Source organism: Aethalodelphis obliquidens, unplaced genomic scaffold, assembly GCF_003676395.1.
Source record: "Aethalodelphis obliquidens isolate GAN/ISIS:26980383/991018 unplaced genomic scaffold, ASM367639v1 scaffold9, whole genome shotgun sequence".
In the NCBI taxonomy this organism is placed as follows: domain Eukaryota; kingdom Metazoa; phylum Chordata; class Mammalia; order Artiodactyla; family Delphinidae; genus Aethalodelphis; species Aethalodelphis obliquidens.
This window is the reverse complement of record NW_020837953.1, coordinates 8,690,142-8,703,817: the sequence shown is the minus strand read 5'-3', so window position 1 is coordinate 8,703,817 and position 13,676 is coordinate 8,690,142. Positions and strand designations below refer to the sequence as shown.

General features: G+C 55.5%; 1 protein-coding gene across 1 annotated transcript; it reads right to left on the bottom strand.

Annotated features, from left to right (window-relative positions):
- Window positions 1-568: 568 nt before the first annotated feature.
- LOC113622455 (excitatory amino acid transporter 5) lies at window positions 569-11,969 on the bottom strand. Its single transcript, XM_027110743.1, has 8 exons — window positions 11,931-11,969; window positions 9,583-9,805; window positions 5,899-5,998; window positions 4,957-5,190; window positions 2,813-3,007; window positions 1,904-2,038; window positions 1,374-1,476; window positions 569-787 (listed from the first exon to the last, which is right to left on the bottom strand). Exons 1-8 carry the CDS (start codon window positions 11,967-11,969, stop codon window positions 569-571), a joined length of 1,248 nt encoding a protein of 415 aa, XP_026966544.1.
- Window positions 11,970-13,676: the final 1,707 nt, after the last annotated feature.

The window sequence follows — 13,676 nt, the reverse complement described above, 5'->3', positions numbered from 1 at the left end:
TGTTACGGGGCAGGGTGGGGGCTGGCCTGGGCTGGGACACAGCTGGGGCAGAACCAGGACATTGCTATGTCTTCATAAATTGAAAGCAGTGGTGGCTTTGGGGCTCCTGGGAAGGGGTGGAGCCTCTCTCTTGGCATCTGGCCTTGCAGGCAACCCTATCCTCCGGGAGGGAGGGGCCGAGGCTTGAAAGCCTTGAACTAGAGTCCTGGCCCTGACATTATTTGCTCTGAGACCTGGGGCAACTGTTTTCAGCTCTCAGAGCCTCAACTCTGTGTTCCAGAAAGTGGGGACCGTACCCCTGCCTGCCGCCCTCACAGGTCAACACGATGGAAATGTTACAGGCGGGGCTTGGGCTACGCCTGCCTGTAACTCTCCAGCCGGGGCTCCCACATGCAGTCTTTCCCCTTTCTGAAACTCCACTTTCCGTCCAGTGGATCTCATTCCGGACTCTCAAGGTGGGGGGAAGGTAGTGTGAGCCTGGTCCTGTGCTCAGGAAGGTCGTGAGTTGAGATTCTGCCCTTGGACCCTGATCACGGAGGCCTCCCCCAGCCCCTACAGCTCCGCAGGCTCAGACGTTGGTCTCAAGCTCACTGATCTCAATGGTGCAGTGGTCCAGGCTGGCGGCAGCCGGCTCCTCATCCTGCTCTACCTGGATGGGGACGTGGTGGGGACAGGTGGGGCCCAGGGTCAGCTCTGAGGCCTCAGCCACGCTCTTCACACAGCCGTTCTGCTGGGTCGCCACGATCTCCTGGAGGCTCACTGGGCTGGTCTCGCAGGGCGGCAGTTTCTGGTGAGGGGAAACAGGTCTTGGCAGCAGCAGGCAAGACTGGGGTTAGGCAGTAGGGAGGACTGAAGGAGCAAAGGGCTGGGAACAACCCGACTGGGTTTCCTACAGACGTGCTGGGGGATCTTGATAGGTCACAGGGACTCTCTGGGTTCCAGTTCCTGCCTTCTCCTGGGACTGTCTTAGTAGAGGAGGGCACCTGGCCCACGGGGTCCAGTGCGGGAATGGGCGGCTCCCCTGCCTGGCCTCAGCGTCCTCCCCATGGAGTGGGGCAGCCTGCTACACGTGGTTACTGAAGGAGCCCCAGCAGACGTGTGAACGCTGGCATTGCTGTGGGCACTGCCCCCTGAGGGCACTGACTGTGTTCACCACTGCTGCTCCTGTGTCTGGATCAGTGCTGGCCACAGTGGGTGCTCAGCAATTTGCTGTTAGAGGAATCTGTCACCCGGGTGCCCACAATGAGAACAAGGCATGGAGGAATCAGGTGAGGGCTGCCCAGCTGGGTGGCCGATGTGCTGCCTTGCCCACCCCACCTGGCTCCACCCCCGGTCTTTGGGCAGCCCGGCTGGGAGGGAGGCACCATTCTCACCTCAGTGCCCGTGTCCTGAGTGAAGTCCTTCCGGCAGACATGAGCCATGATCCCGGCGGCCAGTGCATCACCCAGCACGTTAATCATGGTGCGGAAACGGTCCCTGGTGGGCCAAGGTGGGCAGTGAGCGGCAGGCCCTCTGCTGTAAGGGGAGCTGGAAGAGGACAGTGCTCACCCCAGCAGCACCCACAGGATGGGCGCCTTCCTGGTCCTCCCAGGCCCCCCCCCCGGTGATGCTGAAGTGGGTGATGCAGGGCCGGCTTTGTAGGCATGTGACTGTGCAGTGGCTCAGGGTCAGTGTGTAGAAGGGCCCGGACTCGGGCTAATGCTCTGCTCCCACCCTCTTGAAATTCTTTATAATTTTCGAACAAGGGATCCCACATTTTCATTTTTGAAAACTGGGCCCCGCAAATAATGCAGCTGGGCCGGTGTCAGCGAGTACCCACTGTGCCAAACCACGGCAGTTCCCCAGCCCACCCAGAGTGCCTACCACCCAAGGCATAGGGGTGGGTGGGGCGAACCCCACTCACAGAGCCCAGTCGACAGCGATGATGAGGGTGATGTCATCAGTGGGAAGTCCCACGGAGGTGAGCACGATGACCATGGTGACGAGCCCGGCCTGGGGGATGCCAGCTGCCCCGATGCTGGCTGCGGTGGCTGTGATGCTGCAGGAGGGGCAGGGAGCATTGCTGGGCCCTGGACCCAAGGAGGAGGCCAAAATCCCCGGGCCTCTGGGAACAGCACGTGGAGCAGGAATTGTTAGGAATGCCACATCAGGGAGTTCCCTGGGTGGGAGGCATGTCTCTGCTTAAGGTCCTGTGGTCCCAGAGGCCCCCATCCCTGGCCTCAGCAGAACCTCCTGAGAAGTTTGTGGAAAACCCTATGTCTGGAGCCACTGTCTCTGTAGGTTTCCAGCAAGCTGCCAACAGATTCTGATTGTCCACTGGCACAGCTCTGCCCAGCCTCCCTCTAGGACTGGGTCCCCAGGGTCAGACTTGTGCCCTCGGGGTGGCATGTGAGGCTTTCCCCTTGGCCTCTGCCCCTCACCCTAGCACCCTTCCCTCAGCTCTAGCCACACCAGCAACTCTTCCACCATCCCTCAATCCTGCCCCTGGCCTCTGCTTACCCTGTGCCTGCCTGCATCACCCTCCCCTGCTCTGCATGTCCAGACTGCAGGCCCTCCTCTGGCCCCAAGCTTCCCAGCCTGCTCAGAGCTCCCCTCTGCAGGGCAGCGCTGGGGAAGGAGCCTGGTGCCCCGAGTCACGAGGCCAGGTCACGTTTCAGCCCCAGCACTGGCTTGCTGTGTGGCCTGGAATAAGCCCCTTGCCCTCTCTGGGCCTCAGAGACTCCATGAGATCTGGGAGCTCAAGACTCCTGAAGGCTGTTCCAGAGTACCCCCCGCCCCAATCCACACTGGGTGCAGGGTGTCGGGGGTGCACCTGATGGTGATGATCTGGCCGAAGTCCAGATCATAGTTGTTGACCTGGGCAATGAAGATGGCGGCCACAGCCTCGTAGAGTGCGGTGCCGTCCATGTTTATGGTGGCGCCCACGGGCAGCACGAAACGGGCAATGCGCCGGTCGATGTGGTTGTTCTCCAGCAGGCACTTGAAGGTGATTGGCAGTGTGGCTGAGCTGTGGGCAGAGGGGCCAGCGTCTGCTCATCACTCTCCTCCAGGATGGGCAGGGCCCCCAGGTTGTCCGCTGACAAGTGACAGAAGCTCTCCCCGCCCCCCCTCCCCCGCCAGGCAGTTGGCCCATCTGGGGTAGGGGGAGAACAGGCTGAAGGGGCTTTGAAAATGGTCACATGGCCAGACTTGCCCAGGCCCAGGGCCTCAGAGACCCCCATACACACGGGTCAGGAAGGGAGTTACCACCAGCCGAGCTCCTACTATGCGCCGGGCACTGTGCTTTATACATCCTCATGGCTTCCTGGGAGGGAGGGGTTTTAAGTCCCTTTTACAGGTGAAAAAACTGAAGCCCAGAGGGGAGGAGGGGCTGACCCTGTGTCGCACGACTGTGCCAAGTGCGGATGAAGAGGTCAGTCAAAAGCAGGGCTCTGGCGGGACCGCTGGCTTCAGATTCCGGCCTCCCACTAGCCCAGTGGCCCGGGCACCTCCTTAACCTGCGTATGCCGTAGTTTCCTTGTCCCAAGCAGTCCATACATTACGGAGCTATTAGGATTAACGAGTGGGTCCTCAGGACAGCGTCTGCATACTGTAGGCGCTCAACCAGTGGTAGCCACTGCTCACGTTGCAGCTGTGTTGTTACTGAGCTCCCAGTGGCGGTGTTGGGACTGAAACTCGGGTTAGCGTGGCCCCAGAGCCCTTCCTCTACCACAGACCATTGCCTGGGAAGCCCACTGGCACCTGCCAGAGCCCCTCATGGGCCCCAGGCATGCTGGGCCCGAGGCCGTTGTTCCTGCCAACAGGAAATGGCAAGGGCTGCCGGCTCTGTCACGGGGGCCAGCAGCTGCTTGGGGCTTCGTCTTTCCCTCTCACCTCCTCCCTCGGCCCTGGGTGAGGGTTCCTGGACAAGGCTTCTAGGGCTTCTCCTCACTGGGCTTCTGCTCCTCCTGAGTCCTGTATGAAGTGCTTCTGCTGCCAAGGGCGGGCCATGTGGCTGCCAGGGAAGGAGGTCTGTGGTGGCCCTCATTCCCATTTTCCAGATTGGGAAGCTGAGGCCCAGGGAAGAGAAGGCAGTAAGGGATGCAGGGAAGAGCCAGGCCTTTGGTGCCAGAGACATGGGCTCAAGTTCGGGTGACTTCTTCCATGTGGAGCTTGGACATTTGCTGTGGGGAGAACCACCCTTTCTTCACAGGGTTAGATGCCCAGTATGTGACCACCTCCTTTCCCCTACCCCACCCCTTGCTCAATAGCCAAGTTTGCATGACACTACCTCCCTGGGTCTCCTGCACTCGCTTTGGTCTGGGATCTTTGAGGGCAGGTGCTGCTTCATCAAGCCCAGACCAGCCTTAGTGGGTTATCTCCATTAATCCCCCAGTAACCCTATGTGGCAGAGGCTACAATGATTCTCAGTCTGTATCCGAGGAAACTAACGGGGAGGTCACCAGGGAGGTCAGGTGACTGGCCCACAGCCACACAGCTAGTGGGTGATGGAACCACGAGGCAAGTTCCCACTGTCTGGAGACACCGCCAAGGTTGTGACAGGGCAACTTGCCAGGCTGTCCCAGTGACGGTAGACAGGCAAGGTCCCTAAACAGCACAGGGCCTGACTTCCACAGAAGCACCACGTGGCAGCGCAAGGCAAGAGCGATAGCGACTGCAGACTCAGCACTCTCCAGCTCCCCCTGCCGCCGTTGCGTGGAAGCCGAGCCCCGTGTGGACTGAGTGAACCCGGGGTATGTGGGCAGGTGGGGGAGGGTTTTCTGCCGTTTGGGCAGGTAGTGCCTCAAGCGTTACATTTTAAGAATACGTCTTGTTACCGGAGCGTCTCCCAAGTTTGTGAAGCAGGTCATGCTGACACTTTCCGTGGTTCTATGGCTATGGACAAATGATGGCTGGACAGAAGGACAGCATTCAGCCATGGTCTCCTCCCCCATCCTGCCCGCTGCCCAGGGCTACCTGGAGGAGGTGGCCAGCGCGATGAGCAGGGCCTGGAGAATGCCGCGGATGAAGACGATGGGGTTCTTTTTGGTGATGAAGAAGTAAAGCAGGGGCAGGATGAAGAGGCCGTGCACCACCAGCCCGCACACCACGGTGACAGCGTAGAAGCCCAGCTTCTTTCCCACGGTCGTGGGGTTGTCCATCTCCAGGATCTTGCCAGCGATGAGGAACACGATGCCAAAGGGGAAGTACCTGGGGTGGGCGGGGCAGCCGGCTCAGTGCCGGGCACACAAAGGTCCTGGGAGGCCCTGGCACTGCATCACTGCCTAGCCTCACCCTTCTAAGCCTCCCGGGGCCCCTGTGAGGACAGAATGAGACTGTGTGCCCAGGTGCCTGGCACGTGGTGAAACGAATGCCACCTCAACCAGCCCAGCGATGCACAGCCTCCTGCCGCTCTGCCTTCCTCCGTCCAGGCCTTTGAGGAGCTCCCCTGCCCTCTGCAAGCCCACGTTTCAGCCCAGCAATGCCACAGCCTCTGGGGGTGACCTTGGCAGGCCTCTGCCTTTCCCCATCTGACTGTGCAAGGTTAAATTAGAAGATTCCTAAGGTCTGAACTCTGAACCAAGAAGGGGCAGCTGGTTGTCACTTCCAGTGTTTCCTTTCTCCAAAGACTGAGCTGATGAGTCCCCAGGTGATGGGGAAACTGAGGCCAAGAGCACAGGGCCAGGTTTATTAGCTCTTAGCTTGCCGCCAGTGGGCCTGATGGAGCCAGAAGTGGCAGGCCCAGGGCTGGAACCCGGCCTAGTCAGGGCTGGGGGGATCCAGGGGAACGCAGCCTCCCGGGCAGCCTTCTGCTCCCTCCTACGGGACCACAGTGTCCCTCCAGCTGCCCAGGGCAGAGCTGGAAGGGGGTGGAGTGGGTAGAAGAGAAGCCCCCCGCACCCCTACAACGAGGCTTACCACACAGCCACTGCCACGATCTTCATGACGGACTCATTGAGGCACTGGCAGAAGCTGACCAGGGGGGCCCCGCTGTCACCCATACGGCCCAGCATGATTCCTGCGGGGGGCAGGGACACAGCATATCACAGACGCCGCAGACGGCGGCAGATGTGCATGATGCCTACGTGTGCCAACACGGGCTGGTGGCCAGGCAGGGACAGACCACAGGCACACGCAGATCTCGGCGCTTAGCCGACTGCCCAGCTGCCTCTGACGCCCCAGCGCTTCCCTCGCACCGCCCCTCTCCTCCCCGCTGGAGCAGGCTGTGGCCTCCCCACAGGGCTCTCATCTCTTCCTCCTCCGTCACCCCGCTCTACCCAGCAGCAAGTACCATGTTCTAAAGACAGAAATGCTCCCTGCCAGCACCCCCGACCGGCTTCCCTGCACACACGGCACAACCAGCACTCCCACACCCCCCGCTTCAGGCCCCACTTGATCCGACCCCGTTTACAACTCCCGCCTCCGTCAGGCCCTGCTTTCCCTTCCTCGCTGTGCTCCTGCGTCGCGGCCTTCTTCACGTTTCTAGACTACATCAAGCTCTTGACTGTGGTGGGGCCTTTGCCCGCATGGTACCCGATCCCTGAAGCTCTGGCCTGGCTGGAGACCCACTCCCACTGCCCTGGCAGACTCCTCACCTACTCCCCTCTATTTCACTTCTTTCTGATCCCTTCATATCACTTATTACAACAGTCGTCTGGTGTTTTTTTCTGTCTTCTCCAGTAGAAGGTTAACCCCATGAAGGCAACTCATCATTGGATGGATGAATGAACGTATGAATGAACAAATGAATGAATGATAAAGCCTGTTCCGGAGCCCCTGTTGCCCTCCCCTTGGGGTTCTGGGCTCTCCTTCACTCAGGAAGCTTTCATGTGTGTGCTATTCTGTGGGGTGAGCTCACGCAGGTGAGCATGGGGAGGCCACTCCTGGAACAGTGACAAGTGACTGCTCTCCCTCTGGTGACACAAAACTGGAGAGCAAATCACACCCTGTGACTGCCCTCATGGAGCTTCCTGTCACTGTGTACGAGAGGCTGATCCACTGACTCAGCTGGGGTGGGGCAGGATTTGAACCCTGCTCTGTGGGACTCCAGAGAAGAGCTCTTTCCCTGCCCATGAAGCCGAACCCACACTGTCCGGGGAGCAGCTACCACGGGTGATGCGGAGCGGTGGCACCCTGCCGGGGTGGGTAGGAGGGGCCAGACATGTGGATGACACTGGGCCCAGCCCTGGGCATCTGGCCCATGGAAGCCTGACTGAGCTCAGAGCCAGGTTTTCTGCTGGCTCTGTCCCTTCTCGGCTCTTCCTGTTCCTCATCAGGCTCTCTGGGGCATCCGTGGGCTCCGGCTGGCTAGGTGCTAGTGTGCATGGGACGCAGGGGGTGGCAGTGGGCTTCCTCCGACAGGCAGGGCCAGTGACACCTTAGCATCAGCCACATCCCAGCACCAGGGAGGAAACGGGGAAGGAGGTTGCGGTGAGGGGAGCAGCTGTGCAAATGTGCTCGCTCACGCTCAGATGTGGGCACACAGATGTGGGTGCAGCTACAGCTGGGCACACACAACAAATACACACTGACACGTGGACCGTTGCATGTGCTCAGCAAACAGTGAGTTGAAGGGTCTCAAAGGTTTCTTTAGCTCTGCCAATAGATGTGCTTTTAGTGTGTTCCCACCCCTAAGAGAGAGGCGATGGCTGGGAGGAGGAGGAAAGTCCAGGATTGGGGACAGATTGTCAGATGGACTGAGGATGCTTCCAAACACTGTCTCCTCACACACTTGGGTCTCTGAGGTCCTGGATCCTCTGTGTGCCTGCCTGGCCTTTTGACCACGACGATAAGTGCTCCATTACCCCTTATCATTCATCCATCCATCCATCCATCTACCCGTCTCTCTGGAAGATTTTTTTTTTTTTTGCGGTACGCGGGCCTCTCACTGTTGTGGCCTCTTCCGTTGCGGAGCAACAGGCTCCGGATGCGCAGGCTCAGCGGCCATGGCTCGCGGGCCCAGCCGCTCCGCGGCATGTGGGATCTTCCCGGACTGGGGCACGAACCCGTGTCCGCTGCATCGGCAGGCGGACTCTCAACCACTGCGCCACCGGGGAAGCCCTCTCTGGAAGATTTTACTGAGCACCTGTTCCAGCCAGTCCCGTGGAGGCTATGGGGCTAAATGGAGAAGAAGCCCTGTCTCCGCCTACATGGAGCGTACACAGCTGCCGTGCAGCCGTTAAACAGTCACACAAACAATTACATAACTGCACTGGGTCAAACATGTGAGTAACACAGCGCACCTGACTGGGGGGCCAGGTAGACTTTCCCCAGGACGGGATGCTTATGCAGAGGCCCCTCAAGGATGAGAAAGGTGCAGGGGAGAGGGAGGGGCGGGAACAGCCAGGCTGAGGGAGGTGGGAAGGGCCCGGGAGGCGCCTTCCAGGAAGCGGCGGGCAGCGCGGCGGGGGGAAGAGAGCAGGACGAGAGGGGGCAGCCTGGCCGGAGCTTGCAGGCTGTGCGGGCCGCGCGCGGTGTTTGGACCCCTCTTGGAGTACAGTGGAGCCAGTGGAGGCTTTACGTGGAGACTCAGTGACCCCGTGAGGAGGACACACCGGGACACGGAATTCTTGAGGCGGCATTTGCAGAGACCAGGTAAGAGATGACGACGGCCTTGGCTGGGGCAGTGCGCCGAAGGTAAATGCACAGACCGCAGAGAGAGTTCGGGGGCAGGCCTGACCGGATGTGCGTGTGGGCTGAGGCAGAAGGCGGGGTGGCAAGTGACCCCCAGGTTCCTTGGCTGAGAATCCAGGAGGATGGGGAGGCCTTCCACTGAGAAGAAAGCCCTGCAGAGGAGTCGGAAGCCAGAGAGGCCCTCCCAGGTCTGGGGCTGGGGCGACGGGGCGCTGATGTGATTTTATAGTGAGACTCGTGATGACCCCTGGGCTGGCCTAAAAGGACGAGGACAAGCTAGATTGCTGTGGAGGGGTTAGGACTTCCTAGGCTCCAAAGGAGGGAGAAGGTTGTATGCGTACGTTGGTGGGGGTGGCCATGGGCGCACAGGCAGGGGCGTATCCAGAGGTTTTGTGGGATCTGAAGCTTACACAGTCTGTGGACCTCTTCAAGAAAAAGAATACAAAGTTAAAAAAAGGAAAAAAGGTACAGGCCCCAAAAGGGGCCTGTGCAAGTTAAGCGTTACCAGCTTTCTGGTAAGTAGCCTGTGGTGGGCCTTGGGGACCCAGAGAAGAGTAACAAAGGGAAGGGTGTGGTCAGGCGGCCCCAAGAAATGGCACAGACAGGTCTGCAGAGAGAAGGCCCCGTGGTTGAGGGCGGAGGGGAGGAATGAGGGCTCTAAATAAACAGCCGCTGGGACGGGCCTAGAGGCATGCTCTTCTCATAGGGAGGGCCGACACCGCTGGAGGTAAACAGCACCCAGGGATGGGGAATTCCGAGTGAGGAACATCAGCTCCGGCTGAGGATACCTCCTGCCCCCCCCCAATGGAACGGGGACATGAGCCACTCCCTTGGAAAGGAAAGGAAGGAGCCACCTGGAAGATGGGGAGACTCCAGGCTATTCAGGTTACTGGACGCAGGGATGCAGGGAGGGATAAATGCAAGGAGGGCAGGCTCCACGGCACGCCGGGGCGGGTGGGCAGCACATACCCATGGTGGCAGAGAAGATGACGATGCCCAGCACGTTCATGCCGTCGCTGGTGCCAGGCTCCGACTTGTAAATGACCTCGGGCGGGGGGGTCAGGTCCAGGGCGAAGTTCTGCACACGAGAGCCATTCTCCTCCTGGACCCCATAGATAAGGATCCGCCGAGGAGGGGCCCCCTCCGGTGCCACCTTGGGGGACTTCACAACGGGGGTGGTCTTGGTGCGGTACTGTTGGGCGACATCCCAACCCGGAATGAGTCCAAGTGTTGTTACTAATATCAACAACAACAATGATAATAACATCTTGGAAGCACATTTGCATCCACTCATGAACTATTTGATTGACAATAACCCTGTGACACAGGCAGGACAGGGATTATTCTCAATTATTATCAATATTTTACCAAAAATAAAACTGAGGTTCCTTTATCCATCCATACACTACCCAGCCACACCTCCCTCCATCCTGCCTTCTCTCTTCTTTCTATGCCTCATTACACCCACCTGGGACCCTCTCTAATCATCCATCCATCTCCTACCTGGGTAATCTACTTGGATAATCCTCCTTTCACCTGTTTATCCCCTTTCAACCATCCATTATCCATCCATAACAGCCAGCCAGCCCTGCCTTCCACTGATGGAAACTTGGATTTTCTATTTGAAAAGCTCAGCTTGTCCCGAGCTTTCTTGACGAGATGAGGCCCCAGCTGGGAAGAGTTGAGTGGCTGAGTCACCTACCTTTCCTCCTCAGCCCTCAGGGCATTCCTGAGTCTTTTCCTCTCATTCCTCAGGTACTAGGAGTCCACATAAGGGCTCCTATCCTCCCAACACCACAGTATCAATAAAGCAAGTCTTCTAGTGGGGGAAAAAGGGAACCACTCAGGATCTGTGCTTCCATTCCCTCATCTGTAAAATGGGGTCTTAATAGTTAATCTACCTCGTTAGGTTAAATGAGACAATATATGTGAAGTGTTGACAGCAGGGCGTGGCACATGGTAAGCCTTCTGTAACCATTACTGCTATTATCACCACCACCACCATCACCATCGTAATCAACATCCCAACATTGAACACTCTGTGCTGGGTGCTGGGCCTTGAAGGATGGGTAGGAGTTTGCCAAAAGATAAAGGGCATTCCAGGCAGGGAAGTGAAGTAGAGCAATATTCTCTCTTTCTCTCTCACATCTTCAATAATTCCCCGTCACTGTTGGAATAATATCTAAACTCCCTAGCCTAGCATTCAGGGACCTTCACTACCTGGCTCATCTCACAGATGAAGACCCAGGAGGTTAGGAAAGATACAGTGATTAGCTCAGGGTTTCACAGCTCCTTATTTCAGAGCCTCTTCCACAACCCTCAGCCACCTCCTCTGTGTCTCCAGGCCCAATACAGGGCCCCAGCACAGGGAAGAAGATAGGAAGCGCTTGTTGGACTGAGTCAACCAACCGGCTGACATTTTAGAAGAGGAAAAGAATGGGAAATTATTAGAAGTGCAGACAAAGATTGGTGTACAAGGTTGTTGACCATAATTTCTTGTTTTGGAAAACAACTGAAAGGGGAAATGGGCAAATAAATTATAGCCAGCCTTATAAGAGCCAAACAGTTGCATCATCACTAAATATTGTATTTTTAAGAAACATTTAATAACCATGGAAAGTACCCATGATATAACGGGAGTGGGGGAAAAAAAAGCAAGATGCATACCATATATGTCCTATGATCCTAATTTTATTTTTAAAAACATTTCTGCAGAGAAAAACAGACTAGAAACATACCTTCTACTATCGCTATTGCTAGGTGCTGGAACTACAGGTGGCTTTTATCCTCTGCTTTATATTTTTTAGTATTTTCCTAATATTTTACAGTGAATGTTATTACTGTTTTTATTAGGGGGAAAGGATTATTCTAAAAAGAAAGAGGAAACAGGCTTAGACGCAGACAGGTCTGGGTTCACCTACTAGCTCTGCCATTTACTAGTGATATAACCTTGGGCAAATCCTTTAACCCTCCTGAGCCTCGGATTCCTCGTCCAGGAGAGGGGCTGGCCCTACCCCAGGGAAGGGTTGTTTTGAGGACTGAAGGGGATGGTGTGTGTGAGCATGGGTGTAAACGAGGGCAGAGCAGGCATTCAGCAGGGGCTTCCCTCCACCCTCATAATTCTTCTTCGTGAAAAGTTGGAACCCAGGGCAGGAGTGTGGCCCCGGGAGACTCTAAGGATCCAGGTCCTCCCACCACCTCTCCCTAGCGTCCCAAGCCCAGAGACAGGGAGACTGGCTGGGCAAGCCTGTCATTCCTTAGCCGGGCCCAGGCTGGCCCTGCCTGCCCACCTCTCCATCGTCCGGGGACCCACTCACCTGTTTGAATGTGGCTTCCACCAGGTTGGCTGGGAACATGTTCCTGGGAAGAGAGTCAGTAATTGAAGAATTCCAGGATAGGAGGGCCCTTGGGGTCATCTGAACACTTCCCTTGGCAGTGAAGGACTTCTATGATCCTGCCCCACCTCCCTATGCAGTCTTACTTCTTCCCACCACCCCCATCCCAGGACTTAAGGCTCCAACACCATCTGCATAAGGTTCCCAAAACACGCTGCATACTTCTCCAGCTCCAGGCCTTTGACCACTGTTCCTTCTGCCCAAAATGCACTGCCTACTTCTCTAGCTGATTTCTACTCCAATCAAGCAGAGGCCAAGCCTTCTATGACTGCTCCAGGTGGACTCCACAGCCCTTGCCCTGTGGGTCAGCTATGCTCCAGCACGCTGCTGGATGGCACTAGTCACGTGATTGCTTCCCCCACAGACTGGCTCCCTTGAAGGTGGGACTTGGTCATTCATATCTTATCTGTGGCTCCCAACACAGGACCTGGCACATAAATGGGATCATTATTCTCGTTAATATAATTTTCATAAAGCTAAAGGAGGAGGAAGTTTTGTCCTACCAGATATGAAAGCATACTATAAAGATGTAACTGTCAAAACGGTGAGATACTGACACAGCCGTCAATCGAAAAATCAATGTAATGGAACCTGTAGCCTAGAGACAGAACCTGGGACATTTAAGTATTTCATATTTGATAGAAGTTGCTTCACAAATCAGTGAAGAAAGGAAGGACTCATTCTAGAGAACTGCATAACCAACTATTCAGAAAAATAAAAACTAGATCTTTATGTACACTGCACCAAAATAAATCCCAGATGGCTTAAAGAAATAAATAATTTTAAAAATGAAACCATAAAAATCTAGAAGAAACACAGGTTTTATCAGATCTCAGGATATGGAAGGACACTCTAAGAACAAAATCAATAGATTTTACTTCATTAAAATTAAGAATTTCTTAAGTGTAACTTAGTATCCTGCATTGGATTCTGGAATAGAAAAAAAGAACACTAGTGGAAAAACTGGTGAAATCCAATGAAGCAATTTAGTTAATCGTGTGTACTAATTTCATGTCTTACTTTTGACAAATGTGCTAGATGTAAGTCACTAACATCAGGGGAAGACGGGCACAGCTGGGAACTCTCTTTACCATCTGTGCAACTTTTCTATAAATCTAAAATTATGCCAAAATCAAAAGCTAAAACAATTGAGAAGCTCTCTAAGACAGATTACAATACAAATAAAATAATAAAGCAAATGACAAACTGGGAAAACTATACAACAAAGTGTTATCATCCTAAATCTTTAAAGAGTTTTTACAAATCTTGACCTTGTTTCCATGTTCACTGTCTGTCTTTTCTCACCAGAACATCAGCTCCCTGGAGGGCAGGGATCTCTGTTTTGTTTTCCGCCGTGTCCCCAGCACCTGGAAGAGTGCCCGGCACGTAACAGGCACTCAGTAAATATTTGCTGCATACATAAATGGACCACAGAAACATTAATACCTCAATAGAAAAATGATGGAACTTCCTGACCAGGTTATTCACTTTGCAGAAGAAAAAAAAACATAAGTAGCCAAAAAACCTTTTAAAAAATGTTCAGGGTGGCGCAGTGGTTAAGAATCTGCCTGCCGATGCAGGGGACACGGGTTCGAGCCCTGGGCCGGGAAGATCCCACATGCTGCGGAGCAACTAAGCCCGTGCACCACAGCTACTGAGCCTGCCTAG

Bases quoted from the DNA above. Each gene is read 5' to 3' on its own strand.
- LOC113622455 (XM_027110743.1), bottom strand. From the start codon at position 11,969: ATGTTCCCAGCCAACCTGGTGGAAGCCACATTCAAACAG. The intron at 9,806-11,930 runs GTGAGTGGGTCC...GTCGCCCAACAG, and splicing joins TGGAAGCCACATTCAAACAG to TACCGCACCAAGACCACCCC. The intron at 5,999-9,582 runs GTATGTGCTGCC...TGCCCCCCGCAG, and splicing joins CATCTTCTCTGCCACCATGG to GAATCATGCTGGGCCGTATG.